The sequence below is a fragment of the Numenius arquata genome, chromosome 23, assembly GCF_964106895.1.
Source record: "Numenius arquata chromosome 23, bNumArq3.hap1.1, whole genome shotgun sequence".
NCBI lineage: Eukaryota > Metazoa > Chordata > Aves > Charadriiformes > Scolopacidae > Numenius > Numenius arquata.
In genome coordinates this window covers 7,971,903-7,998,887 of record NC_133598.1, presented here as the reverse complement: position 1 = coordinate 7,998,887, position 26,985 = coordinate 7,971,903, and the positions used below count along the sequence as shown (strand labels likewise).

The following is a 26,985-nucleotide window of genomic DNA, read 5'->3' as shown; positions in this document are numbered from 1 at the left end:
CTGTGGTTTGTGGCGGAGGAGGAAGCTGCGGAAGAGCCGTTATTTGTGATGGCGCCAGTATGAGCGGTGACAGCGGGACTGAAGCGCAGCCGGGAGCGCGGCAGCGGGGAGGGGAGCGCACGGCGCTGCGAGGATGTGACGAGGGGGACGTGGAGCTTCAAACCCTTTTTCAGGGAGGGCGCTGCCCGGTGACCGCCCGGCGCGGCCGAGGAGCAGCGCCCGGCGGGTGCAGGAGGCGCGTTTTGAAGACGGGGTCAGAGCCTTTCTTCAACAGCCTTCAACTGCTGTGACCTTTGGTTCTCTCCTTCAGATACGGGAAAATGCTGAACTGCTGAGTGAAAGCCTTGGTCCGGCAGCTCCCGGGCTCCTGCCTCGCCGCCTGAAGGGCGCCGGGCAACCCGGAACCCGAGGACGGATGGTCAACGCCGCCGTGGTTCGAGGGATCCAGGTGCCCGTCCTGGGAGGAGGGGAGCTGGCAGGGCTGCTCCTCCTGCAAATGCTGTTGGGTAGTTCAAAACCAGCTGATTCCTGGTATTTGTGCAAACTAAGCTTTTCCAGTCAGAGATGAACTCTCAGGCTTGTTCAAGTTGAAAGCATTAAATGCTAAAGTACACAAGAAAACAATATAACAAACTGTGTGTTCTGGCCACCAAACACCACTGGCTGGAAAGCAGCAATCTTTTTGCTTCACGATACAAAATGCATTTTCTTCTCGCCGAAATGGATGCCAATAAGGAACAGCTACTGGATGAGGTTGTTTTAAAAATACCTGTATTAAAAAATGCATATTCTCACCCACTATACTGGACAGCATAACACAGCAGTCACCCAAGGGTCATGCTCACAAAGTGTTTTGGCACGACATGCAGTTTTTCTTAAGACTCAGAGAGACACATCAATCCCGTTTCTTGCTCTTGTGGAAGTTTGGCAAGTGTCATTAGGTTCTGGTGATGTAGCTGCAATCCACCCAAAAATTGTCATTGCAGTCTCTTTCAAGTTTTGAAATACTCAATTTCAGGACAGAAGTGCAAAATTATGCAAGGAGGAAACAACTAGAGTTAGTCCAACTAATGAGGCACTGCCTCCGAAGCAGCACTGAGACAGAGTGTGGCACACTCCGATCAGCCGCACAGAGACACCCCTGGTCTCTGCTGGAGCGTCAACCATGGAAAGGCGCTGAGAAAAGCAAGCTGCAACCTGAGGGCAGCAGAGTCCGCATGCATAGGGCCAGGGATGTTACCATCTTTGCATGAGAGATGGAAGTCTTACCCAGGACACAACGAGTCTCTTGTTTAAGGCGCAGATTGAGAAGAAGCCCCAGGGGTTTGTCTCCCTGTGACTTTCCTCTGTGCACCCAAAAGGTCTGCCAGCCCGGCCCTGTCATGGCAGGCGGTGGTACGACGGGTGAGGTAGCGTGGCGTTCCCCCGGCAGTCCACGTACTGGTAGTCCTCAAACGCCAGCTGCTCTGAATGGCTCAGGTACGTGCAGGTCAGGGTACCCCTGCAAGGCAGAAGCAGAGCAGAACTGTGGTTGTGATTGTCCCAGATGAGACTTCCCAAAATGTAAAGATCCTATGGTGAGCTCCCACCGCCATCCTGTTTTGTCCCTTATCACGTAGCCCCAGAACACAACACAGGCAAGATACCCTCAGCTCAATCACATGTTGGAGAGGGAAGGCATCTTTCAGACTGCATTAAAGAAAGGCTTTACAAAATCACTACCATCACAACAGATGCTTTGGCCATTCCAGAAGCCAATTAAGGCTTCCTACCCCAGTACGACACTCCTGTACCATTTCACCATTTACTTGTTCCCAAAGTGCTAGTGCAAGTCACAGTGGGTGGCTGTTTATGGAGTTAGCTAGACAAAAGCATTTATCTTTCTATCACTACCTTTCTGCATCAAGTATTTTCTCCTAACCCTATGCAATCCATCAGTGGGTGACACTGGCAGGAGAAGATGTGGTGCAGAAAAGTGTGGAGAGAGCTGGAATCATCTTCAGCTTCTGGCTAATAGCTTGCAGGTCGAGAGTGCAAAGGTACCATCAGCCCAGAGCATCAGCTATAGAGGACAAAGTTGCCTTAACAGCCACATTCTCCATGCTGTTCAAAACACACCATTTTTACCGTGCTTCAAGTAGCGTGGGGCTTCTCTGTATACTTTACCTGTTCAAACTTCACATCACTCAGCACTGATTACAGTTAAAACCTCCATTAAGACCCATAAAACAAAAAACTTGACAACACAGCCCTTCAAATTGCAACAGGAGACCAAGACTTAAACAGCTGTGTTTCGGGAGATCACCACTGACATTTCTTCAGTGACTTGGAAGAATTCCAGCCTGGCATGCCTCCAAGAGATTCACATACTTTCTCCAATCAAATGCTCTTCCTAATATTCACAGTCCATTTCCAGATACAGCAGGTGAAGCCCTGGCTTTAGATCAGCACAACGGACAATGATGCAAAAGCAGTTCCTCCTTCCTGAAGGAATTATGGACTCAGTGACAACAGTCTGCAGGTGGTGAACCTAGAGGTCCATCCTCCAGAAGTAGGCTCACAACCTGGAGTCTGTCACACAGATGAGCAGGGAGACCCCTCTAGTGGGCATAGGCTACACTAGGAGACAATTTCTGCTGTGTTTTTCCAAATTGGCTTAAACTCAGCTAATAAAGACCACTCTTTCATGGCTGCATGGAGGTATTCTAGCACTGCTGTATCTCATAAGAGCTCCCCGGTCTCACACACCCATTTCAGCTCTAACTTGGACCAGAACAGCAGCAACCTGTCCCAGCAGGAGCTGTATTCAGCTGGCCTTAAGTAACAGCGACAGCCTGAGCTGTCAGTAAGCCTGAATCCAGGGACTTCTGAGGACAGCGATGGCTTTGGAGAAGAATTATCTCCTCCTCACACCCCAGCACACCTATCTGGGTAACAGCATGTTCACACAGCAGGTAGTCCTGGTCTCCAAGAACAGTGCCAACCTTCTTGAAGGGAGTTGAGAAGCAATGTAGGTGACATGGATGTTAGTCATAGCTCTGAACCAGGCATCACTTACTGTATATGCAGCAGAATGTTGTGAACTTTGACTTTTGTCCAGGTGCAAATGTTACTACAAAAGAAGAGAGAGAGTTAATTTCACAGGAGCGGCCTGCACCAAGTCTCCTGTCCTCAATTATTCCATTGCTTCTCTGCTTCTCCAAAAGGTCTCCAAAAAGGTTGTCTTTGCAATATTCTGACAACAGCCATGCAGGCAAAGTTCTTCAAGCACAACAGTATCTACATCAGTAGAACATGCTTTTGCTGGTCTAACTGTAACTGTGGATCAAGTAATCATGGGCCTCGAAATACGCAACGCACCACCCTGTCTGCACAGCAGCTTTGGTTGCTGTGAACTTCACACAGTTTGCAGTCATCTGCAGAGAAATGCAGTTTGTACAAGGTACTTTTAGCAGCTCACAAATGGAGCATTTAAAGTCCACAACCTAGACATTAAACCGATATCATCATTTACTCATCAGAATGTACGGAAAATGACGTTGTTGAGCCAACTCTATGCAAAGAACACCAATAAATGGGAAAGGAAATGACTTTAAAATGGATGTGCCAGAATTGTACCCAGATCAGCTCCACACGTTAAACTGAAAATGACACACTCACTCAGCTTTGCACTACAGACAGGACCAGCACAAGAAATCTAGTCACGGAAAGCCTATAAGCATTAGAGCTACTTACTAACCAAGGAAAGAAATCTTCAAGAATTACTCACTAGGTGTTGTTGTCCAATATCCTACTGGCCACCATATAATAGATCTGCAAATGTGAACAGCAGAGAAAGCAGAAAGCATAGAAGAACTAGTTACGTTTGTATACAATTCCGAGATCTGAAGTAGGGAGAACTGGACTCTTGTTAGGTGTCTGAACCTGAATTTCAAGGTCTAGCCTAACAATTGTTTTCAACAGTAGGTAAGAAAATAAAATCAGAAATTAGATCTAAAAAGGCCCTAAAAAGGTCATCTAGGCCACGCACCTGACCTTTACACCAAGAATGGATCATCTGTGCTCAAACTGTTCCCACCAGGGTTTTATTTAACCTGTTTATAAGCTTGCCATCATTTTAAGACAAGCACACAACCCAGCCCGCTATCGGACGAGCAGACACATGTTCCTTGCCCAGGAACGTGTGAGCTTCAAACTCAGCAACATGTAAAGTCTTACAGCACCCCTTCCTGAAGCGGGATGTGGGAAGCTGCACGTGGAAGAGCTTTGAGTGTTTGGCAGACAGATAACAGGGGAGCGGATCAAGGATACAATAAGCACCTCCCTCTCCAGGACATCCAGATTAGTTTAGGAGAAAGTGCAAGCAGCAGCAGGGCTCACCTGGTCGCTCTGCAAAGGGCTCATCTTCAGCAGGGTTTTCATGGTGGTCTTCCCAACTACCAGGGACTGGTGCAAAACCTCTATGTCCAGCTGCACTGCCGTGACCAGGTAGAAGTTGTTATTAGTTATGTTCAGCACATTCTAGGGAGAGAAACAGAAAGAAAACAAATGCAAAACACGTATCACCTTGCAGCATGGCCACATGTTACCGTTGCAAAGCTACTTTAAATATACTCCTGTGACCTTACAGCAACACGAGACCACATCGTCCCTTTCAAACCCTCAGAGGTACATCCAGCCTGGCCACAGAAGCATGTAAGCTGCATTGTCTCCCATGGTCAAAAGGGGACAACCAAGCATCTCAAGGATGCAAAAGAAAGCAGATTCCCAGAATTAATCACAGTGCTGCTTCTACACAGCCCATTTAGCCCCTTTGTGTGCCTCGCTCGCAGTCAGGGCACCTCTGATGCTGTAACACGCTCTGGACATTGATTCCAAGCAGCCAGAGAGCGGTTTGAGATGGTGGAAATGGTAAGACTAACTTCAGAGAGTGATCAGTTCATTAGCCTACACATGGAGCTGCACAGGAGACAGTCAGGGAGACCTTCAGATCCACCCTTTGTGAACTGAGCGCTCACCGTCATGTTGAGGTACACAGTGGTGGTGGTGGCATTAAAGGCAATGGAGGAGGCATTCAGCCCCGCAGGCAGCACGGTGACGGAGCGAGGGAACAGGAAGAAAATACTGAGGGATGTTGTCAGCAGGCAGATTGTCACGGCAAGACATACATAGAGTTTCCTGCAAAACAGCACCAGGGCCACAATCATTCTCTTGGTTTGTCAGCGCAAGCACCTGCAGTTCTGCTCCAGCACAGAGGCAATAAAAGGCAATAAAAGCTTGGGTGCCAGAGAACTGGGATGGGTTTGTGTAGAATTATTTGCCAGCTCCTGAATCGCAGCAGCAGCAGGGTCGAGTCCCACTGCTGACATGGTGCATTACAGAACAAACCGCTGGAGATCCCAACAACTGCAGACAGAAGACTGTCCAACATCTGCTATTGCTGGAGACACAGTAAACACCAAACTTACCGCCAGGCAGACCACAAAGAGCAAAACACCCAAAGGACTGAGGCTTTCCTTCATATGCAGAAGAAACATTCAAAAGATGAGAAAAGGGCAAAATTTAACAGGACTTACGTTCGTCTAGGCTTCAGCCTCTGGTCACCATATGGAATCAGAGCCACCAACTGCTTCTCTTGCTCTGAAAGGAGTGGCAGCAGATCAGAGGCCACACTAAGTGCATGAGTAAATAAAGCAAATTGCATTGCGGGACATCGCTCAGCAGCCCCGTCTCCACCCACAGGCAGGGGCAGTGCCCAATTAGAAGGCAGGTGTGATGCAGCTAAGATCTCAGTTTGAGCGTTCCCATCTCTGGGCAGCAACAACTCCCGGGGGGCTCCTGGGTGGGATTTGAGTAATCATCTAGAAACAGCACTACCTGCCTTTCCACCCCACCCTTCCCCAGAAAAGGCAGCCCACGGCAGTCACAAGCGAGCTGGAGGCACCAAGACAGGACAGTCCTAGACTGAATAAAATAAAGACCAACTGGTTCAACCAAGGTCTCTAGGCAAAGAGACATGTACCGACCTCAGAACGCTCAGAAAGCACTGACACAGCACACACAAGCATCACCTACCCCTGGGGACCCTTCCTGTTCCCTGACACGTTGGACAGTTGACACAGCTTCGACGAGCAATGCCTGCGCAGGACGCGACAGAGTCATTAATACTGGCGTAATTAGCAATTTCATCTTCAGCCTCCAGTGGCCTGGGCAAGATCAGTTTGTCTTCACTCTCCTTTTGGGCAGTTGTTTTCCAGAACCGTGAAAGTTTTCCACCCATGGTTGAAGGAAGGATTCTCACTAGGTGTCCAACACAAAAATGCATTAAGAAAATTGTTTCTGTCAACCAACCTCCAAGAGCAGCACCATCAGTATTTGTAGTAGATCACAGGTATCCTCACATTTAGCAAGTTTCTTAAAGCCCAGCTCTGAAATTGCTTTAAAAGCTGAGTTACTGCAAGTAACTCCCTCTTGTAAACATTCAATCTTCTAGCATCCAACGGGAAACTCACCTGAGCATCAAGGCCTTGGCACTCCCAGCCAAGCACAGCGTCACCAACAGTGACAGCAGCCGGACTAAAATCAAAGTGTGCAAACAGAAGCTAAAAAAAGCTAAAAATAGACAAAATAAAATAACAGAGTCTAAAGACAGTCTATTTTTAAAAGTTAAAAATACAGTTGAAATAATTTTCCCAGGCTTTTGACAGTCAAAGTCTTTTCCATCAGCTCCCAGTAACGCTCCCAAAAGCCCGGGGGGGCAGGGAAGGACAAGAATCCCTGGAGGATCTGGGTTCCTCCGACACCGAAAGGGCCTTATGGTGTCCCACCCCCGTCCCCAGCTCCGCCGTCGCCCGAGGAACCCGGGGGCGAGGCTGCAGCTCCGCCCGCGCCCCCGGTGCCCGTTTCTGGCTCTCCAGGAAGGAGCCCCGAGGCGCGGCCCCTCCACCGAGCGGGCACCGGGACCCTGCCACAGGCGCAGCGGGGGGAGTTCTGCCCCTCCGTGTGCTGCCCTTCGGGGTCCTTCCGTTCGCCAGGACCCCGACACCCCGCCCCGAGCCCCGGGAGGCCCCGCTCCGCGAGGGGAAGCGAAACGCTGCCGGGAAGCGCCGGGGCGGTCGGGGGCGGCCCCGGCTGGACCCCGCCGCGCTCTCCAGGCCCAGCCCCTCGCCCGCCGCCCCCGGGACCCCCGACCCCGCTTACCGGGCGCCCGCGGCGGCCGAACGGAACCGAAAGCGGTGGCGGAAGGGAGCGGGGCGGGCGCGCGGGGGAGCCCGAGGCACCGTAACCCCCCACGGCACCCGAAAGAACACACAGAGGCCACGTCTGCACTATAGAATATATTATAAATTATACCATGCATCCATTAACAAAATATACAAAGCCAACAGAAATATCTCTATCCGAAGCTTGGGCATACATTATCTAAACCCTAGTAAAAAGTAACCTACAGAAAACAGCATTTCACACTTCACCTTTCAACCTGCAATGAAGCGTTCCTCCACAAAGGGTGTAGTGTTTTGTTAGTTTATAGAACACGTCAACACTCCAGGGATGAAGGCAGGGGGGTCCCGCCCAGCCCAGCGCAGAGCAGACACACAGGCTGTGCTGGGAAACTCCACCAGCTCCTTCCATGTCCATCCTCCTCCTCCTCCTCCCAGAGCTACACAAGCCCAAAGGTACTCAAAACTGTGTGTGTAAGTTCAGGTGGGGGGAAAAAACAGAAGTTTCATGTTACAGAAAGATCTTCACCTGGTCCACAGCAGAGAGTTGTACGGGAGTACAGAGAGATGGGAAACACTGCAAAATAGTTCTACTGTATTTCAAAATAAACATTTAAGAGTATATCTTCCACAATCTATAAAAATAGGTTTAAAACAAAAATGGTATGATACATTTTTTTTTCTTCAATTATTTTAATGGTATCTTACCTCTAAGGTTATTACGTCTTTTAAAAAAATGACTACTACTGATCACCAGGTCAGTCACAATACTGATACTGCTTCAGGTACCTCATGACAAAACAGTAACACCTTAGTTTGAAGCAGCAGTAATAAAATATTTTAGGATCAAGGGTCTCTTACTGCAGCAAGAAAAAAGTTTGCTTGAAGGTAAGACCGTATCCACCAACTGCCACCTTCAGCGGGACTGGACTCTGAAAAGGTACCTATGGATACACCACTGCACAGCAGGGGAAGTTGCTCGTTTCTTGTGATTCTTCAGAATCAAATCTCTCTCCGCACATTTTGAAGGGAATTCTTGGATTTCCAAATTAAATACACGCATCTCAAAGCAAGAACTTGTGAGAAAAATTAATCTTAAAGATTTGTCTACAGAAGCACAGGAGCAGACAGAAAGAGGAGACTGTACACTGAAATCTACTGCAGTTAATGCATTTTTCACACTACAGTGCAAGTCACGCAATCCCTACCTCGAGCACTCTTCTCGTTCCTAAACATGACTAGAATTTGTACTCCAATTTAGGTCTAGGTTTCCACACATTCTCTTCTATGTGGTCTTAAAGTAAGAGGTTTGCACTATAGTGAAAAAAAAGAAAGCAGTCAATTCTTTAACACTTTTACAAAGAGCCTGTAAAGATTCTTAGAAAGGTCTTTCTACCCTTACACTCCATTTTTAATAAGATATTTTACATAGGCTGTATTTTCCTGTTAGAGATATGTTTTGCACTATCATTACTAGAGATGGTTCAATCGCTGCTGGTAAATCCACTCTCCTGCTTCATTCTGCTACAAGAAACAATGACTTTCCTGGTGTTCATGAGTTTAGCAGTGGTTACGCTCTCAGACTTTTCAAAAGCTGGTTGTTCAAGATGGCTTTTGTGTACGAGCAACCTTTTTCTTCTAAGAATCATTTGTAAGGTTTAAGTCTGTTACATTACTGTCATGCATTGGACAAATCAATTACTAAATCGTATCAGAAGTAACTTGCTAGTTATAGGGATCTCTTGTAAATTAGGCAAGACTACATTTTACAGCAGCATTTTACATTGGTTCCTATTCCAAAGCTTGTTAAAAGTCAACAAAAGAAGTTTCCAGCTGCCTAAAAAAAATTTGCACACAACAAAAGGGGAAGTTCTCATCTGGGTGGAAGTTTAAATTAATTCTACAGGATTCCATGACAAAAGGATTCAGTACGAAATTAGAAACTTAAAGACTGTAACTGTGAGTTCCAAATAACAGTCGAAATTCTCGCCTCCAATTCCTAAGATGCTGTGACAATCACTGTTCGACATTTCCATCAGAAAAGAGTCAAAAGCTCAAAGAAAAGCCAAAGTTTTAGTCACACCTCCAAAGAGAAAGCAGCTGAGGAGCAGCCCGTTACTGTTGCAGTGTTTAATGTGAGTTTACTCAATGAAGAGGATTCCTCCCTCCACCAGGAAGGTTTAGCATCTGCTGCTGTACCAGTCAGTGTTACTGATCTGGAGCAATTCAGTCACCACTTGGACCATATTGTTGTTGTGCTTCTTCAGCAGCTGCAGGTTTAACTGCCTGTCGCAGAACCCCATCTCGCACAGACTGGACAGAAGAGCGGCGGTGTGCTCTTCCCTGGCTTCAGGCTGCTGGAAAAGAGACAGAATGATAAGCTATGAAAAGATAATTTATTTTTGCCATTTGAAGCAGTCGTCCTGCATTATACTGGCCCTTTTGTCCACAATTAAGCTGTTTCTATTCAATTTCACCGTTCACTTAAAGGTCAATTGCTACTCTTACACACTGCTGTAAGAGCCATCCTTCTGTCCCCGGGGTATAGATTTCCCTGTCTGCTGGTGGAGCAGCATATGTCAAAGGTATGCCCCCAAGCTTAATGCTCCACTGTTGCACGAAGTCCTACATAGAATATTGACTTTATAAAACACAGACCTATAGTTTTAAGGCTGCCATTCTATGAAACTCACATAATATCCAGGGAAGACACTTACCTGCTCTATAATAGGTGGTCCAGCAAATAATGCTTTGTAGGCAGAAGCAGCAACTGACAAAGCTCCTTTAACCAGTTCTCCTGCAATGCTGCTTCCTGGAGGGTATCTGCAGAGAAGTCGGATGTTACGTTAGGGCAATAAAGCCAAGTGCATGTTTCACATGAAGTGCAAGTCTCTCCCTTTGATAAGATGTAGCTCTCATTGGAGAGAACAACCTATGATCCAAAGGAATCACTACTGTTCAAGAAATGAGCTATCCAGGAAGCTCATTCCTTCTTTCTTGATACCTTCTATTAAATCGTGGTTTTATGCTAAAGTACATAAGTTTGCTTTCCATAACATAGAGGGATTTGTAAAGAATCAAATATTCTCACCCAGCAGGGTACACCTCTACCTGAAAGGTGCGCACTGTGAGACATCCATTCAAGCCAGAGTAACTCCCCCTTGTTTTCCATCAATTCTTCAGTCACTTAATATTCTGCTCAATGTTTTGTCTTATTCCTCCAGCCTCAGTATCTCAAGATGCTTAACTTTATAGCTGACTTAGGAAACCCCTATTCTAAGAATCCTGAGATTTTCCAGAGGAAAACCATAGAATTTTAGAAAGATTCAGCTTGAGCTCCCAGGACACTTTTGTTTGCCAATTCTGCATCCTTCAAATTTGTGCCTAAGTAGAAATCAAGATCTTATGAAAATATAGCATTATATAATTCAGCATGTTTCCTTTAAGAAGGGAGGCCTTTCTACCAAAATATTGACTACACCTGTAAGCCAGTGCTTTTTGCTAGATCACTAATTTAGCAGTTCTTAGTTTAAAACAGTATTTGTGAAGTCACAGCTTTGTTACCGTGGATATTCCGAGCACCTCTGTTTACTAGTTAGAACCCCAGAAGATCCTGGTTCATGACTGTCTTCACCACTGGGTTCTGGAACAGGAAGAAAAAATACCATATCAACATGTCCAGTTAATGAGAAGCTGAAGAGATGCAACATAGACATAAGCAGAAGGCAGTAGGACTCAGACCAATATTAATCCTAATAATTTAGTCATCCAGACACAAAATAGGTATACATGGTTCTCACTGCAGTCAAAACAAAAGAATTTCCAAAGTAATTTGGCTCCTTAGTCAGTGGGTGTTTATTTTAACATGACACGAACTGCTGTCTGAGCTCCCAGTGACTGTAACAACAGCTCATTAATTCCAGAGCGAGGTAATCATCCAGATGTCTACAAATACTTCCGAGTACTCTCCTACACTTTCTAATTAATAGATGCTCTTAGCTGATCCACAAAGCCAATTATTTCTTTATTCAAATCTTCTATATAGCAAAATTCCAACACCCAGAGAAAAAAAAACAATCACAACTTGGTAGATTTCTGCTCTCCTCAAGAATGACAAGACATTAAATACAATACTAGGCATAAGGAATAGGTGATGACAACTGTGAATGCACCCTTCATTAAGTACTGTCAATACCTTCTCTTATTTGATTATGAGGAGTGGAAGAGATATTCTCTGAAGCTGGTATGTTTGGTTCCTGGAAGACATGATTCTGAAGAGATGCAAGATTCCTGAGAATATAGAGCAAAAAAAATTACTTTTATTACTTTCATTCTACACGTACACATGTAGGTAAGTCAAGGTCAGATGACAAGAGAAAAAGCTTCGCATGCTCCCCTCCTTCCCTCTCTCGCACTCACCTAACCAGTAAGCACAGGCTTTACCAAGAGTTGCAGAATTCAGGGAATTCACTCCAGAATGTGATAAAGCTTTTGTTCCAACAGTTTCTGTTTGGATACTGAACTTAAGCACCACACCCTGCAGACTCTGGAGCAACCCCACCGTAACAGTTTTGTTCTTGCCCAAGCAGCATACCTCTCTGTCTGGTGTACGGTGTCCGCAATCTCTGGGGTTAATGGCACTACAGCCAGTGTTTGTGACATTGACAAAATATCACTGACACTGTGGGTCTGCGGCTGGCTTCCCCCTTCAGGATTCTCTGCTCCTCTTTCAGGTTCTCCTGCCTTTTCCAGACTGGGCTGAGAAAGAGCTGAACTATACATGGACTCCCCTAAAGGACGACTGGTGTCAAAGCACTCAGGGAGAATAATGATATAATCCTCCGATGAAGCAGAGGAGCCTTGACTTTGAACATCATCTTTATCATCATCTTCCTCTTTGTCAGAATTGCCAGTATCGCTACAGGGGATTGCTCTCTCATCAGGCAGGGGAATGTCCCCTAACAGGAAAAGAAAAAAGTGAAGCATTAACAATTGTCCATTTCGTATGGATAACACCAACGACCGTACTGTCTCACATATAAAAGGCAAATATTCAGAAACAGCTGTAAACCTTTGCTGCCGATATTAATGGTATAATTTTCTTTGTCTATTGGGGGGAGGTGGGGGTGCAGCGTGAAAGAGCAATAGATGTTTCTATTAAGCCTATGCAGATATGCTACTGATAGTAAAGCTTATAATAAAAACAGGAATAAGAGCTACACCAAGAAGTTAAACAGTAGCTTTCAGCTCCTAAAGTATGTGCATCACAAAGTCCAAAGCACCTACTTTGAAAAAGCACCAGCCATGCACAACACATAAGCACTTATTTGAATATCCCACTGGAACCTTTACGTCTCAATTTAACTTTTTCTTTTTTAAAGCAGCTGTTAAACTAGCTGCTTGTTCAGAGTCCTGACACCAATTTTCTGATGTAATATTGTTTCTCTCAATCTAATAAGGATCAATTTCCTAGAACTGTGTCAGATCTTTTTACAGCTGATTTTTTTGGTAGCCCTTATTACAGCTTTATCTTAAATTCAAACCTATTTTACTTACCACAGTCAATTTCTCTCGTTGCCTCTGACTGATCAATCTCTGCTTCCTTTTTGGAAGTGTATTTAGTTTTTATCCTAGGAGATTCTTCATTTACCGTATTGCCACTGAAGGTGTCTTGCAATGCTTGTAAAGAGTCTAATACAACAATCAGAAAAACAATTAGAACGATATCACCAACTGCAATTGCATTGGCAATTGGTGGCCAATGTCTGACTGCTAAAAAGTAAAGCCACAGAAGCCAGCTAAAGACAGCACTTACTCTTCAGGATTTTCTTTTTTTGTGGGGGCTTATGGTCAGGTGCAGCATCTAGGGTGAGAGAGCGAATGACAGTTTCGCAGACAAACTGAGTCCCGCTCATATCTTCTTCCCCTTCTTCCTGGTTCAATGGATGTTCAGCTTTCACTTTCACTATGCAAGAGTCTGCAGGAAAGCAAGCTTCCGCCGTTCCTTTGAAATGGAAACGTATCAGATTTTAATACCACTACAAGGAAATGTAAGCATAAGAAGAATTTTTTTAGGCTAGCCAAGGCTAATATCGACTCTATGTGTTAATTCTTTTAAAAACTGAAAGATTTTGGAACTCAGTTCAAGTTGAATGTGAAAGTGATTGAGAAGTGAGGGCCTCACCTGGAGTGTGCGAGTATAATCTAGTCTATAAAAGGCAAGTTGTCAATTCTCCCAACAATTCTAGTGGTTGGACAAACCAAAGGAAGCATTTGTATTTCTGAATTCTACATATATTACATTCCAACCTCTACAATCAGAGAGTAGAATCACACTACAGGTTTACGAGCCAAACAACTGCTTGTTTTTCCACCCAAGGGAAAGACAGGAGTTAAAGTTCTTTTTAGACATCAAGACTGCTGACCGCACAAAAGTGACAACATCCTCCTCCCCTCACCTCCAGGCTCCCCACAACTACTGCTTACCAGGCACTGGTTTAAACGCACTCCCCTCGTTCTCCTCCTCTATCTGCCCTAAGCCAGGTTTCTCCAGCAAGGGGCTGTCATGTGGCAAAGGGGACATGCATGGAGTCATGTCTGAAAAACAAAGGCAGCAAAGATAATTGGCACTAAAGGAGTAGGAACCTTCCTTCCTCCAGCAAGCAACCTGTCTAGAAGTTATCCTTTTTTAAGGGATATTCTTCCAAGACTGAAGAAACCCAGTTATCTTACAGGATAATTTGGAGAAATAAACAACTAGCTTTGCATTACACTGGCACTGGCTGACCCAAGAAAATGGCAGCCTTCTTCAGTGTCTGGAGTCTCATGGTCTTGGGGATGTGAAGCTGAAAAGAAGCCAAGACTGAAAAATACAAAGCACTATCAAATATATCCTCTAAGACTACAGCAAGAATTTAAATGAAAAGACAGAAGAGCTGGGAAGACACTCTAGCCTGAAGATCAAATAGTCTTTTGCACAAGTAAGTTCAGCTTTTCATTGGGTAAACAGTTAACTCGGAATGCTAGAGACAGCACATAGAGTATCAGAAGAACCTTACCAACAGGAGTATTGTGTGGCACTCGCTCCAATTCCTGCACAATATTAATATCCAGCAGCTCAAAGGACAGCAAATCCTACACAAAGAAACAGCACACAGTTTTCCTCAGCAAACCCCGAAACGGAATCTTATGCTGTACTTCCCAGCATCAGATTCCATTAACTTGCAAATAATCTTCTCCACTTTGGTAGTTACTCAGCATGATCTGAGAGGTCACTTTTCCCATAATGGATATCCATGTTGTGGAATATCGGACACAAAAGAGGTTAGCAAGAGGCAAAGGTCAGTACTCCCTTGCTAGGGGCCAAAGACTCAACCCTGTGACTCCTTATTGAGAATCTGTCCTGCACACCTTCTGTACAGTGACAGCCCCCAATACCAATTCGAAAAAAAACTAGTTCTGCTATATAAAATGCAATAAACTCTTCCTTAAAATATAGTGGCTATTCTAGAGCCCAGAAGCTTCTTATAGATGTCTACGTATCTAGGTATCAGACTCAAGGTGGTTTTGTTTCATCTCTACTTGAATTTTAGCACTTTACCTGTGCGGTGAGAAGATCAACGGATGGGATATAAAATTCTCTCTCACTTGGCAGATTTTTGATCTTTAAAGGAATAGTTGGCAGAGGTATTTCAGCCTGCTCCACGATTTCACCCATCAGCTGAGCACCTGCTTCTGTCTTTAAGGAAGCATCCTGCCAAAGCAAAAAAATAATGCCCCAGAAGCCCCTTAGGCAGGCAGCAAATACAACAGTTACATGAAATGCAAAGCCTGAATATTGTGTACAAGAACACAAGTAACTTGAAAAGAGATTTAACTCATTTTAGATCCAAAAAGACAAGATCTAACATAGAGAAATCCTGCAGTGTTTCAGTTCAATCAAAGAACTAAACAAATAGGCATGGGATTAGATATCAGCCTGTTGCACCTATCAAAACGAACAACCATCTTAGAACTCACAAATGCAATAAACGTTGTGCTTCTTTTCTATTAAAAATAAAAATTAGAAGCAAACAACTAAAAGAACCTCCTGGAAATCAATATAGTTAGGGACACTACGCCATTGCGCCAAACAATACTCTTTGCTCCTTCTACTAGGCAACTCAAACCCCAAACGCCATACGAGTTACTTGCCTGTTTGGTGCTGGAAGCGTTATCCTTCTGACAGCAGCTGGAATCCTTCCAGTTGCTTTCTAGATAGTCAGTAGCTGGTGAGGGATCCACAACAATACTGCACCAAATCCTGGGCCCAAACTGTTCCCCTCTGTGCGACAGTCGCCAGTGAGAGGTGTAAGTTCCTTCTATGTTAGGAGCTACAAACTCAACTGAAACAGTTCCTACTTGTCCCGATGGAAGGGATGGCACTAACACATCTTTTTTTTCAGAAGATGCCAAGGTCAGATTTCCCCACATAAGTTTCAGCTGAAACATACAACAGAAAAAACAGAAATTAACTTCACAAGCTTCTTTGCAAACTGTGGGCAGCAAGGTTGGGCACTCAAAGTTCCTCTGCTGAAAGGCCCTGCAGATGCTAGGCCTGGCAAAGAGCGGCTGCTAGTGGACATTCTCACACTAGCCACTATCGCCACAACTTCCCATCTTTCAACATGAAATCAGTCACTCACACAGGAAAGGCTTTTTGAAGTCAGAAAAGGAACACATCCCTTGTAAACAAGGGGGAACTCTAACATTTTAACAGCACTGGAAGACATGTTCAGTGATGTCAATCTTGATTGCTGTCCCAGACAGCTTATTGTCCCAGAATGCCCAGTTTGTGAATTAACACACCAAATGGAATGCTAAACGGGTTGTGACAGAGAATTCAGATTCCTAATGGATATAAATATTATCTTCCAGGACTATTTTAGTGTGTAAAATAATAGCAAAGGAAAGATACCTTTGTGTCTGAGCTCCATTCCACATTGCCAGTATTTTTCATTCGCCAGTGTTTGATAAACTTTGTTCCTGGTTGCAAGTGAGTCCCATCTGGCAAATTCTCATCCACAAATACCGCACTCAGTGTTGGGACAATTGCTTGGCAGGGTTGACTAGGACTCCTGGGATTGAAGGGGAGGAAACAAACAAAAAAATACACCAAGAAACCACCAAGATTGAGGAATTCCTTCCGCTGCTATTTTTACTGGCTAAAAATGGAAGAGGCCGTTTAGTTTGTTTTCTTATCTCTAGAAGTGTTTCAAAATTCTAACATTTTAGCTACTGTTTTCATCTTAAGTCTCAACACCACATAGCTGTTTGCTTTCCTTTGCTTAAGGAAAAAAGAAACACATCAAACCAAGATTTGCATGTTTGGAAGAGTGCTATTATAATTACAGAACTCGGTTTTAACAGAGAAAAGTTCACTGTTCTTCACTTACTTTGGTTTAGTCTCACAGAACTTTGGGCTCTGCTATTCTACTAGAGAACAAAATTGTCATGTTTATGATGTTGAATCAATAAAGATTATGCTATAGTTTAATGCTAGTGTCTTATTTGGCCTTACAAACAATTTTTTCAGCAAGATACTGCAGGTTTTTTCCTGAAAGGGGCTCAAAGAGATTTAATCCAAAGCTTTACTGTTAATTTGGGCACACAGAGGGGACTGGTGAAGCAGCTCATTGGTTTTGTTCCTGTAAGATGCCTGTTCAGCAAAAAGGAAGCAAAGATAGCTATTTCAAGCTCCCCACAAACGTAAAGTAACTGATTAATGTTAATTTGACATTTAAGTGCCCTAAATGGATGGAATGAATTAAATAAACAAGAACTATATAAGTTTTACGCCTGTTCATTCATAAAACCAAAGTGAGCAGAAAAGGCAAAGTGGCTGCCTGCAAAGGCTGCTGTCTAGTGAGCCTCAGCCTAAGATCGCATAAAAAATAATAATAAAAAAAAAGAGCACTGAACATAAGTACACAGAACGTACTTGATGTTATGCAGAGACACTTAACAAAGCAGGAAGACACAGGCTTTTTTGAAACTGGCAGTAATGTTAATTTACACTGTATGCACATGCATGCATATGTATATATGTAAATCCTTGGCAGTCCCCTTCCTCCTAATCTATATAAACCATCAGTCTCTTTTTTTCTTCTACTCTCCTCCCAAGTAAAAACAATAAAAAAACCCTCCACTTTGCAAGTTTCAGTTAGACAAAATCCTCACAGAGTCCAATGACAAATGATACTTTAAATGAGCCATTTCGTAACCTTCCTCCTGTTACTTTAACTTAGCTCACAGCAAAGGACAGACAGCACAACTAAGGAGCGCTCAGCAAACAACATCTCTTACGTGAAGGTATTCAGCTGGAGACTCTCAGATTTCAGAGTTGGTGAGCCACCAGTTTCCAACACATGGACAGAGTTCCACAGATGAATTTTCCTGTGCAGTTTTAGCTGCTTTTTGAGCTCTCGGACCTCTGCCTTTCGCTGTTTCTTCTCTGCTCGTAATCTTTGCTTTTCTGCCTTCAGAAATCTTTTGTCCATCTGTTTCTGAAGCCTGCAGAGAGAATAAGCCACCTTGCTACAATACATTAAATTGATTAGAATTCAGCTTTAGCCAACAGAGTCTTAGTCTCAAAAGGAACACTCCTGGCATTCTCTCACACTTTTAGACTGGAAAACAGATGATTTTAAAAGAACACCTTTATAGTTGCTTGTGAAGATATTTTGAATGGTCTCAGTGAAAGAGCAAACTTAAAGGCAGACTACGGTATGCTCAAAGAAAAAGCAAGCTCTCAAAGTTTGCTACCCACCTATGACACAAAATTTTGTCTTTTCTACTTTGTTATTAAAAATGCTGTAAGATTTATGACTTGGGCCACTTATAGGCATATAGCTATTTTTAGCTACTTGCAATAAAGTTTGAGTACCATTTACATTTCTTGTTATCTCTAAAGCTAAAATAAAAGCTGAACATCAACCCCAATACAGGTGTTGCCACTTTGCTATCAGGATAATCCTCTCAGGTACTGACAGATGCCACCATTTACCTAACTTGCTCCAGAGTAGCAGGCAGGCAAGGTGAGAACTCTGCCAGGTTGTAATTCTCAGCAACACATAGCACAGGCCTCCGCAGCTTCAACAAGACGTGATTAGGATCATGTGCGTATGTTCCTGCTTCACACTGTTCACAAATATTGTAGGCTGGACAAAGGCTGCAAAGCAGGCAAAGAATTAATGCACTAGAAAAAGACACTGAAAGTTAATTAATCCTTACATTTCTGCACAGAAACAACTGTGTCATACTACCACTGTAACATTGTAAACAGTGCCCGAGTTAAACAGAAGCTGGTCCTCTCACTTATACATCAGTATTTGGGGCCATCTGGAATATCTAGATCAGTATCTCTCTTCTTGGCAAAACTGCAACGCACTTGTCGCTTCCATCTTGAACACACATGGAAAAAACCTGGTGCTTCCTTTATCACAAGTGACTAACAATTGTTGCTATAAAGGATAAAACATTATACTGAAATCCAATGCCAGAAACAGCATCTTATGAAAGCACACTTATGAAAATAGAGGGTAAGTCAACTGAAGTACTCAGGGATGCAAAGCAGGTTGCTCCTGCAGGAACAGGGCTGGTAAAAAACAGACCGTCAGCTCCTGCCAGCAAGAAAAAGAAACATCCAAAGAAAAATCCCTGTTGGCATTACATTCACTGCTGCTGTCTAGTCCTAAAATACTATCCTAAAAATAAAAACCTCACTTTTGACACCTCATTTGAGACACTCCTCAAAACCTATTTCATATTATTAAACTGACAACAGTAAGATCATCCAAAAAAAGCACAACCTGCCTTAGTCTCATTGACTGTCAGAACTAAAGGACTACTACAGACTCATGGTTATAAGTTTTGCTTTTTTGTTTAGTTAACTGAATGGAAACATTTTCCTTTACAATTATTGCATGCTATATCAAAAAAAGACAAAAAGTGTTTGAGAAGCAAGCATAGCAAGTGCAGTGAAGTTCTCTCACTCTGTTTTAACAACCACACTTTCTCAGAATAGCATTAATCCTGCTCTTATGCAGATAAGGTCTACCCACTGCCAAGAACACAAGCTGTTTGAGAGACACATATAGAGGTTCTGAAATGTACAGCACGCTGCAGATCAGAAATCTTGAAGTCTAGGACATCAAGATAGTTTCTCAGACTCTTTCCCATGCCCTACACATTCGGTTTCCAACACTCCCAGCTCTCAGCATACGCTACCTGCACTGGTAGCGAACTCCAACAATTCGGGCCTGGCAGTTGCAGCAGGAGATCAGCCAGTCACACTGGTTTCCATTCACTGACTGGCTCTCTGAAGCTGGAGGTGCTGCTGTAATAGAGCTCTCGGAAAAATCTGGAGGCTGATTCTGATGAACGAGCTTTTCATACAGCTTCTGTTCCAGTTTCTCAACAGTTTCCTTAACTACTTGTTCCCTGAACTGGAAAAAAATTAAAGCAGTCATGGATGAGACTGACCCACATGGCTTCAAAAGTTCAATTACTCATCCCAAGTCTCCCAATCTATAAATCACAAAGAAGCTCAGAATCCACTTCCCATCCTCTCAGCACATTCCAGATGAAACTAAACAAGTATCACATTCCTCAAAGAGGATTTGTATTTTAGAGAATACCAGCCCATTGGTTTTAACAAGGAAAATTAAAAATCATATATTCATGTTGACAATATTAAAGTTCTTCCATAACCTTGCATAAGGGCAAAGAAATTAATCTCTGATGCAATTAACACAAGTCCTAACAAATCCCTCTGGAGTCTCTATCATCAAGTCCTGATTTTGTCCACTAGGGATGTTTTAAATACAACCATTAAGTTCCCTACCTTCACTTTGTGTAAAGAAGTGGCAAAGGAAGGGAGATGCTAGAAAAAAAAGCTTCAACATAAACGCATATACTAGTGCACCACTGTACCTTTTAGTTTCAAGAACTCACTAGCTAATTAGTTCTTAGCATTCGTATACAACTGCTTCTCAGTGATATTTATCAGCTGTTCAAAACAAGTTAACATCCACATCTTAATAATCTATAGGTTATACTCATTGGCCTCCTGAAAGTATTTTCTTAAACTGAACAATCAAGAAAAGCAAGGTCATCAAATGCATCAAATCCCAGGAAACCCTAAGTATTACCCTACTTAAACTTGTCAAATGAGAGTCTCCAACAGCAACACTATATTTCATGCCCACTCTCATCATGAGTGCCCTGAAGTTCCTACAACTATCTGGAGTGCAACAAGGATTCTAGCACGGGGGCTACTTAAAACTACACTCAATTAAGTCCATAAACCAAACAATCCACTTTTGACAAGAAGTGGCATGTATCAAACTCAAGAGAACACCTACGCTGTACATTCGTGGATATCTAGTATCCATTTATCATCACAAAAGCAAAGCCATTAGATGCCTAAATGCACTTTAAAATCTTGGTCACCAGTTCCAAGAGCAAGTGTGGTCAGATGTACAGAGTTAGGCATCACAGGTATCTTTTCTACCCACAGCTTCTTACGTATTCCTTTAAGAATACTGAAATACAGAAGAAAACGTACTTACTGTTTCCAAGTAGCTAGTAAACCATTCAGGAGGATTTTCATTTGTTCTTCCTATTCTAGTGTGATTTAACTTTTGCTGTGGGAAAAACAAACAAAACAAACACACCACAAAAATAAGTCACAAACCTTAAGTGTGCAAATCTGCAAAACACCTCGATACACCAAGTCAACCACTTTCAAATATCTCTCCCCTCGAGTGCCTTTACAAAAAAAACCAAAACAACTCAAGTTCTTTGGAAAACAGTGGAAAAGCAACACAAGGAAGTCACTGACATTTTCCTGAAAGATTTCTGCCTTATTAGCATTTGAGTGTAATTACACATCAAAGCCAAAGAAATTAAGTCAACTAGAAGTTACTACATGGCAATCAGGGCTTCAGGAGACCAATACTTAAGAATGGTCAACAGGAAAAAAAATCTGTATTTCTAAATGTAGCATCAAAATATCCTCTTGAAGACATTCAATTTTACAAGCTTCAACTGGTACAGGTAGCTGAAAATGAAAACTCTGAGTTTAGAAGTTGGTCTTCATGTAAGGCTAAAGATGATGATCAGTCTATAAAGTGAATTACACTTATGAACTCTTTGTTTTAATGAATATATAATCAATTTCTGCATCCTACCTGCATTGTCAGCTCCATTTCATTTTTTAAGTCTTCCTCTAACCCCTGAGCTAGCATGGAATAGTGCGAAAGAGGCTTCTTCTCATCTTTAAGAAGTGCTAACTTTTCTGTCACACTTTTTTCATGTAGTTGCGAGGAACAAGAATACGAAGTTTCTTTCAGAGAAGAGTTTTCTTCATACACATTCATCTGAAGTTGATTTCCTTGTTTAACTGCAATCTAAACAAACAGTACATACATAGATACATATGTACTCCACTTGAAACCAACATACAAAATCCTGTAAAAATACAACACTAAACTGGAGAGGTTAGGGAAATACTAACATACACAAAAACTGAGAGAAACACCAAGGTACAGTCAGCTGATAGTCTATTCTGCCTTTCTTAAAGTTTACCAATATGCTTATTAGAAAGTTTACTAAAAGCAAAAGGTTAATTATCCAGATATTCTGCAGATTTTTTTCAATCTGCAATAAAGCTGTTCATATGAGGCAGTAAACAACAGAGCTTCTGTCCAGGAACTTACAGTAAATTTCAATTTGTTTTTATTTTTAAATTGTTATCAGATTTGAAATTCAGACCATGAACAAAAAGTTCAGAAAGCATTAGTACTGTACAAATGAAATTTAAAGGAATACAATTCTTATTTTGTCTAAGTAAAACTAACTGCTCATGAAGTAATTAAGCACTGATACCAATTAAAATTTTACTGCCAGAGAGTACAACATTAGAGTCTACATGGCAAGATCTTTAAAGGATCCCACTAGAGCCCAGTATCTCCAATCGTGGGATTACTGTTTAAGTGTTTGAGAAAGACAGACATTTAACCAATGAACTGGCTGCTCAGGGCCCTGAACTACAACTGCCTATTCAACTCATTTATACAAATCAAGATTAGCCTGTATGGAAAAAAATTGTAGCAAAACATTCAAGGTAGTGTTCAAAGCTATAAACTGAGCCATTCAGACTTCCATGCGCCCGGTAATGCTGCTTTTTTTCTCAGCTACACCGAATTTAATTGGAGAAGGATGAATATATTGAAAGAAGTCAAAGAGCGCAGTTACCTTCAGAGCTTCTTCATATTCCTCTAAAGAAAAAGGGAAAGAAATGTGAATTTTTCCCATGTCAAACAACAGATGTAAATTTAGCACACAGTATTTAGGGACCCTTACATCAAGGAGCGTCTCCCATAACTTCAGTAAAGTCTTTTAAAATAGTGCTACTGAAGGAAGAAGTTGTATATATAGCACAAGCAAATGTCCTCACAGCCTAGAGACTTAACATTTCATTAATTTAGTAATTTCCAACTTGTTCCTATAGATCAAAACCTCCTTCCTTTGGGAAGAATTTGATACCCAACCATACATAAAATCAAAAAAATAAATAAAAAAAAAAAAAAATCAAGAAGTAAGCATTCTCAACTGCTTTTCCAAAAACTTGTATGACAGTTGGGGTCTCTTTAGTGATTTCACTTCAGTAAAGTAGCAGCTCACCTTTGCTATTCACAGAGACCTGCAAAGAGAAATAGTAGTGAGTAATAGCCACCAATATATTTTTGTGTTTCTCTTAAAATTAACACGCTTTCAGAATAACTGTACTTTTATCCAGAGTTTCCAAAATGCCACTCCTTCAGATATTTGTCATTGCTGCCTTGTTTAATCATTAGTCAGTGTTGGGGTGTTCTTTATTAGGTTTGCACAACAAGCAAGGTCTCTGGCACCCACCAGCATCCAAAACAAGTGTGGGCTCATCAACTGGAAGTCACCTGGCGCCAGTACTGCTGGGTTCACTACACAAGTACACAGAGGTTGGACCCAGCTGCTCTTAACATCCAACTTAAAACACTTAACTACTTTTTTGATTTAGATACAAGCCAAGCCCATCTTCCACAGGTGCTCATTTATAAATTTTGCATGTAGAAGTTACTAATACAAGAAGCTATTTAATCACTACAGCACTGCATGATTGTGAACAATGCCTGCTCCGTTAGTATTTGAAAAAGACCTCTAACGGATGCATCTATAAATTTATATAGATACAGGCTGGAAAATAAGAGGAGAGTCTTTCTCATAATGTTGGTGGAAGCATCTTGACATTTCCCCATAGAAGCAAAAAAAAAACCCACAAAACCAAACACTCAAAGACACCCATCTCTGCAATTTAGTAGAGCTACAAATCAAGTAGTAAAACACAAGAGTTTGCAAAAGTTACGTTCTATTTGAGAGCTACATTCTACTCCAAATCTCTACATAAATAGAAAGAATACGAGAGCGTGAGGTTACGCCAAGCAGGAAGTTACTCAACAAGGACAACTAGAAGTAACTAATTTGTTTTCTAAGTCAGTAATCTGCTTGGAGATTATAGCATTTGCATAAAACAAGCAGAGGATTTGAGTACACCAGACCACTGAAGTAAACATGTGCTAATGACAGGGGATTTACATTTTTCAGAGGAAGGAGTGTAGATTGAAGAGACAGGGCTTTACCATGGCTGCAAACACAAATAGTTACAACTACCTAATCCTGATAAAATGAAAAATGAGAAATCCCTTAACAGACGCATCCCGACCTCAGAGCACACAGAACCACTGGCTGTTTCTATGGGGTGGCGAAAAGAAAGGCAGAAGCTCCTAGAATAATATTTTAAAATAAGTATGCCACCTTAACAGTAAAATCACAAGACTAACTATTTTCTTATCAAAGGGGCAAAAACATCACCTCCAATCTGCAATATAGACACTCCTGAAGGACCTGCTACAAATTACCAAGAGGCAGAAAGGTTCACACCAGACATATTTTGGTAGGCCCGTTGGGAGGGTAGGGAGTATTTTACCTCATCATTATCCTCATCAATGTATTTGATCTGAATATTGTCCAGGTCAAATGAAACTTTAACCTGCAAGGCAAAAAGAACACACAACCGCAGTGAGACAGGACTACAGATATTGTCAGTTAATCATGATTATTAGTCAAGAAAATGTTTTAACCCTTCTGCCCCCCTCCAGTTTCTCAGTTGAAAAAAACCTGTTTTACAAAACTCATTCTTCTGAAGTTGAACAACTCTCCCCAGTGCCTTGCCTCCAACCTTTGCTAACTTTCTATAATGAAAAGAAAAAAATGCTTTTTTTTCCATGTTTCACCGCCCCTATTTAATGTTTACCCCAAAATAAATAATAATAACCTTTCCATTATAAGAGGACTAGCTCAGGGTTAACGAACTCAGGCATGGTAAACACTGCAACATACAAAGGTTAAAGCCAACAATCACCAAATGCTAGCTTCCAGTTATAAAGCACAAGGGAGACAGCTCACATGGGTGATCAGCCTTCTTCCCACAAACCTATTTGTATTTTGAGAAACTAGGATTAATTCAAGTACTAAAAAGAGCAAAGTATCTCATTATACCGCTCACTGTATATCAGAACATATAAATCCATTACACAGATCAGAATTTGGAGAATAAAGCTGAGCAGCTATTTTGTATTTTGCCTTAACAGGGCAGAAAGAACAGCATCAAATTAACCATAAATGATGGTGGTTGCTTCCCTGTGTTGAGTAACAACAGTCTTTGCTGCTCATGTGCATTTTTTGCATCATTTACCTACACACACTGTATTTTTCTCGACAGACACTCTCTCTGAAAAACTGCTTTTTGCGAGACACATTCTACTAGCCCAGGCCTAACAGAAGCAGTGCTAGAAGCCAGCAGATGGCTGGGACTTACACAGCGCCGTAAGAGCACAACGACATAGCAACATACATCCTGCAATGAACGTGCAACAGGCAGGTTCTTCCAGTGATATATCCCAAATTAATTTGGGGAGTGCAGCAAGGGAATCAACTCAGTTTGTCAAGATGAAGCAGTGATCTGCATCTACATCACCTAATACCACAAATTGTTCCTGTTAAACTCAAACCAGAACCAGAGATTGGGTTATGCCTTATAAACATCAGACACATTTAATAATACATTAAAACATAGGAAAGACTCAGTTTAACGGATACTATCTTGAAACAGATATTCACACAACCTAATGCAGAGACACCCAGTGGTACTACCTTGGTTAGAGAAACATTATTGTAATGGAACACCACGCCTTGAACAAACACACCCTCACTCTCAGACTATTTAGGATTAAGGGCAACACCATGCTTACATAGCAATCTGCTTCCAACTTTGATGCAAGCAGGATTCTGACTAGTTCAGACATTCCTGCAGCGTCCACTTGTCAACAACCGTTTTAAACCTGAACTAACCCCTCTCCTAGAAGACCAAAATACGATGAGCTAAAATGAAGCAGTTCGAACTTTAAATTTGAGTAATTCACAATGCAGGAACCTCCTACAAGGTACAATGGAATATGTTGGCTAAAAAAAGAACTGAAAGAGAGAAAATAAAATATGGTAAAGATCTCTTAAGATGCAACTTTGAGAGCAAGCTATAAAAAAAAAAACCAAACCAGAACAGCTGCTACTAAATTTAAAGAAAAAAAAATTAAAAAAAAAAAATCACTGCAGCTTCATCATAGCCGAGAGAATCCTTACTACACAATTTCAACTTCAGCTAATGCAGGAATTTGCACTAAATAACACTGGAAATAAACATTCAAACAAAAACTCTTCAAATATATCAAGCGCATGATACACACACCTTCATAAGTAGCCGTCTACCCGTGTATAGCCCACTAACACATCCAGCTATATCCCAACTAGCACACACAAGGTACCAGGAAAAAAAAAAAAAAAATCAAAAACGTATGTTAGTGATTCAGCATCCCAGAGAGCACAGATAAGTCTTCAGGAAAACACTCTATAAGCAACAGAGGCGTATGACTTCACCACATATACTTCAGAGAGTACAGAACGGGAGACAAGAGGCACAGACTGTACTTTACAGGAGTAAAGTGCCAAAATCAAGTATCCACAACTGCGGGAGAGGGCAAAGCACACAGCTAAGGCCACCTGCTCACACAGAAAAACAAGAGACCCATAAGAAACTTTATCCAAAACAGCTTCTCACGCCACTCTAAGTATACAACAGGAGTAAAAGTCACCGTTAACGCTAAAAGCGAAACTGAGACCGCAGCAGAATAAAACAACAGTTCTAACAGTCTGTGAAACAGGGAACACAGCTTAGGAACTCGAGAGAGAAGACGCCGGGCCCTTGGAGAGGCGCTTACGCTCCCAGCGCCTCACCGCGACAGCTCCCTAGGGCTGCTGCCGCGCTCACCATGGCCTCCACGTCCGCCCACGTCGTGTGCGCCGAGTCTGACACCAGGAAGCTCTGGGTCTCCCCGCAGCAGGTGACGCGGAGATTCACCTGCGGCTCCATACCGCGCTCCCGAGGAGGCGAGGGAAGCCCTGTCAGCCGGCCCGACGAGCCTAACATGGCGGACCGAGCCGGGCCTGCCCCGCGCCCTCCGCGCGGCACTATTGGCAGCAATGCCTGCCACTCACCTGCCCCGCCGCCCTGATTGGCCGGCGGGGGCGGGGCCAGGCGCTGTGGAACCACAACAACAAACAGACCGGGGAG

The 26,985-nt window shown here is 42.7% G+C and overlaps 2 protein-coding genes across 2 annotated transcripts; both read right to left on the bottom strand.

Annotated features, from left to right (window-relative positions):
* Nucleotides 1-1,380: 1,380 nt before the first annotated feature.
* TMEM106A (transmembrane protein 106A) lies at nt 1,381-6,280 on the bottom strand. The gene is made up of 7 exons (XM_074162980.1): nt 6,076-6,280; nt 5,577-5,640; nt 5,019-5,178; nt 4,381-4,521; nt 3,770-3,813; nt 3,059-3,112; nt 1,381-1,501 (listed from the first exon to the last, which is right to left on the bottom strand). The coding sequence occupies exons 1-7, from the start codon at nt 6,278-6,280 to the stop codon at nt 1,381-1,383; spliced, it is 789 nt and encodes a 262-aa protein (XP_074019081.1).
* A 1,049-nt stretch (nt 6,281-7,329) lies between these two features.
* Nucleotides 7,330-26,841, bottom strand: NBR1 (NBR1 autophagy cargo receptor). Its single transcript, XM_074162622.1, has 21 exons — nt 26,683-26,841; nt 24,286-24,348; nt 22,947-22,965; nt 22,518-22,540; nt 21,452-21,670; nt 20,831-20,905; nt 19,488-19,705; nt 18,265-18,429; nt 17,565-17,771; nt 16,177-16,336; nt 15,414-15,701; nt 14,821-14,973; nt 14,279-14,354; nt 13,707-13,817; nt 13,036-13,224; nt 12,777-12,911; nt 11,815-12,178; nt 11,416-11,510; nt 10,785-10,863; nt 9,938-10,043; nt 7,330-9,577 (listed from the first exon to the last, which is right to left on the bottom strand). Exons 1-21 carry the CDS (start codon nt 26,839-26,841, stop codon nt 9,401-9,403), a joined length of 3,081 nt encoding a protein of 1,026 aa, XP_074018723.1. The 3' UTR covers nt 7,330-9,400.
* Between the last annotated feature and the right edge of the window lie 144 nt (nt 26,842-26,985).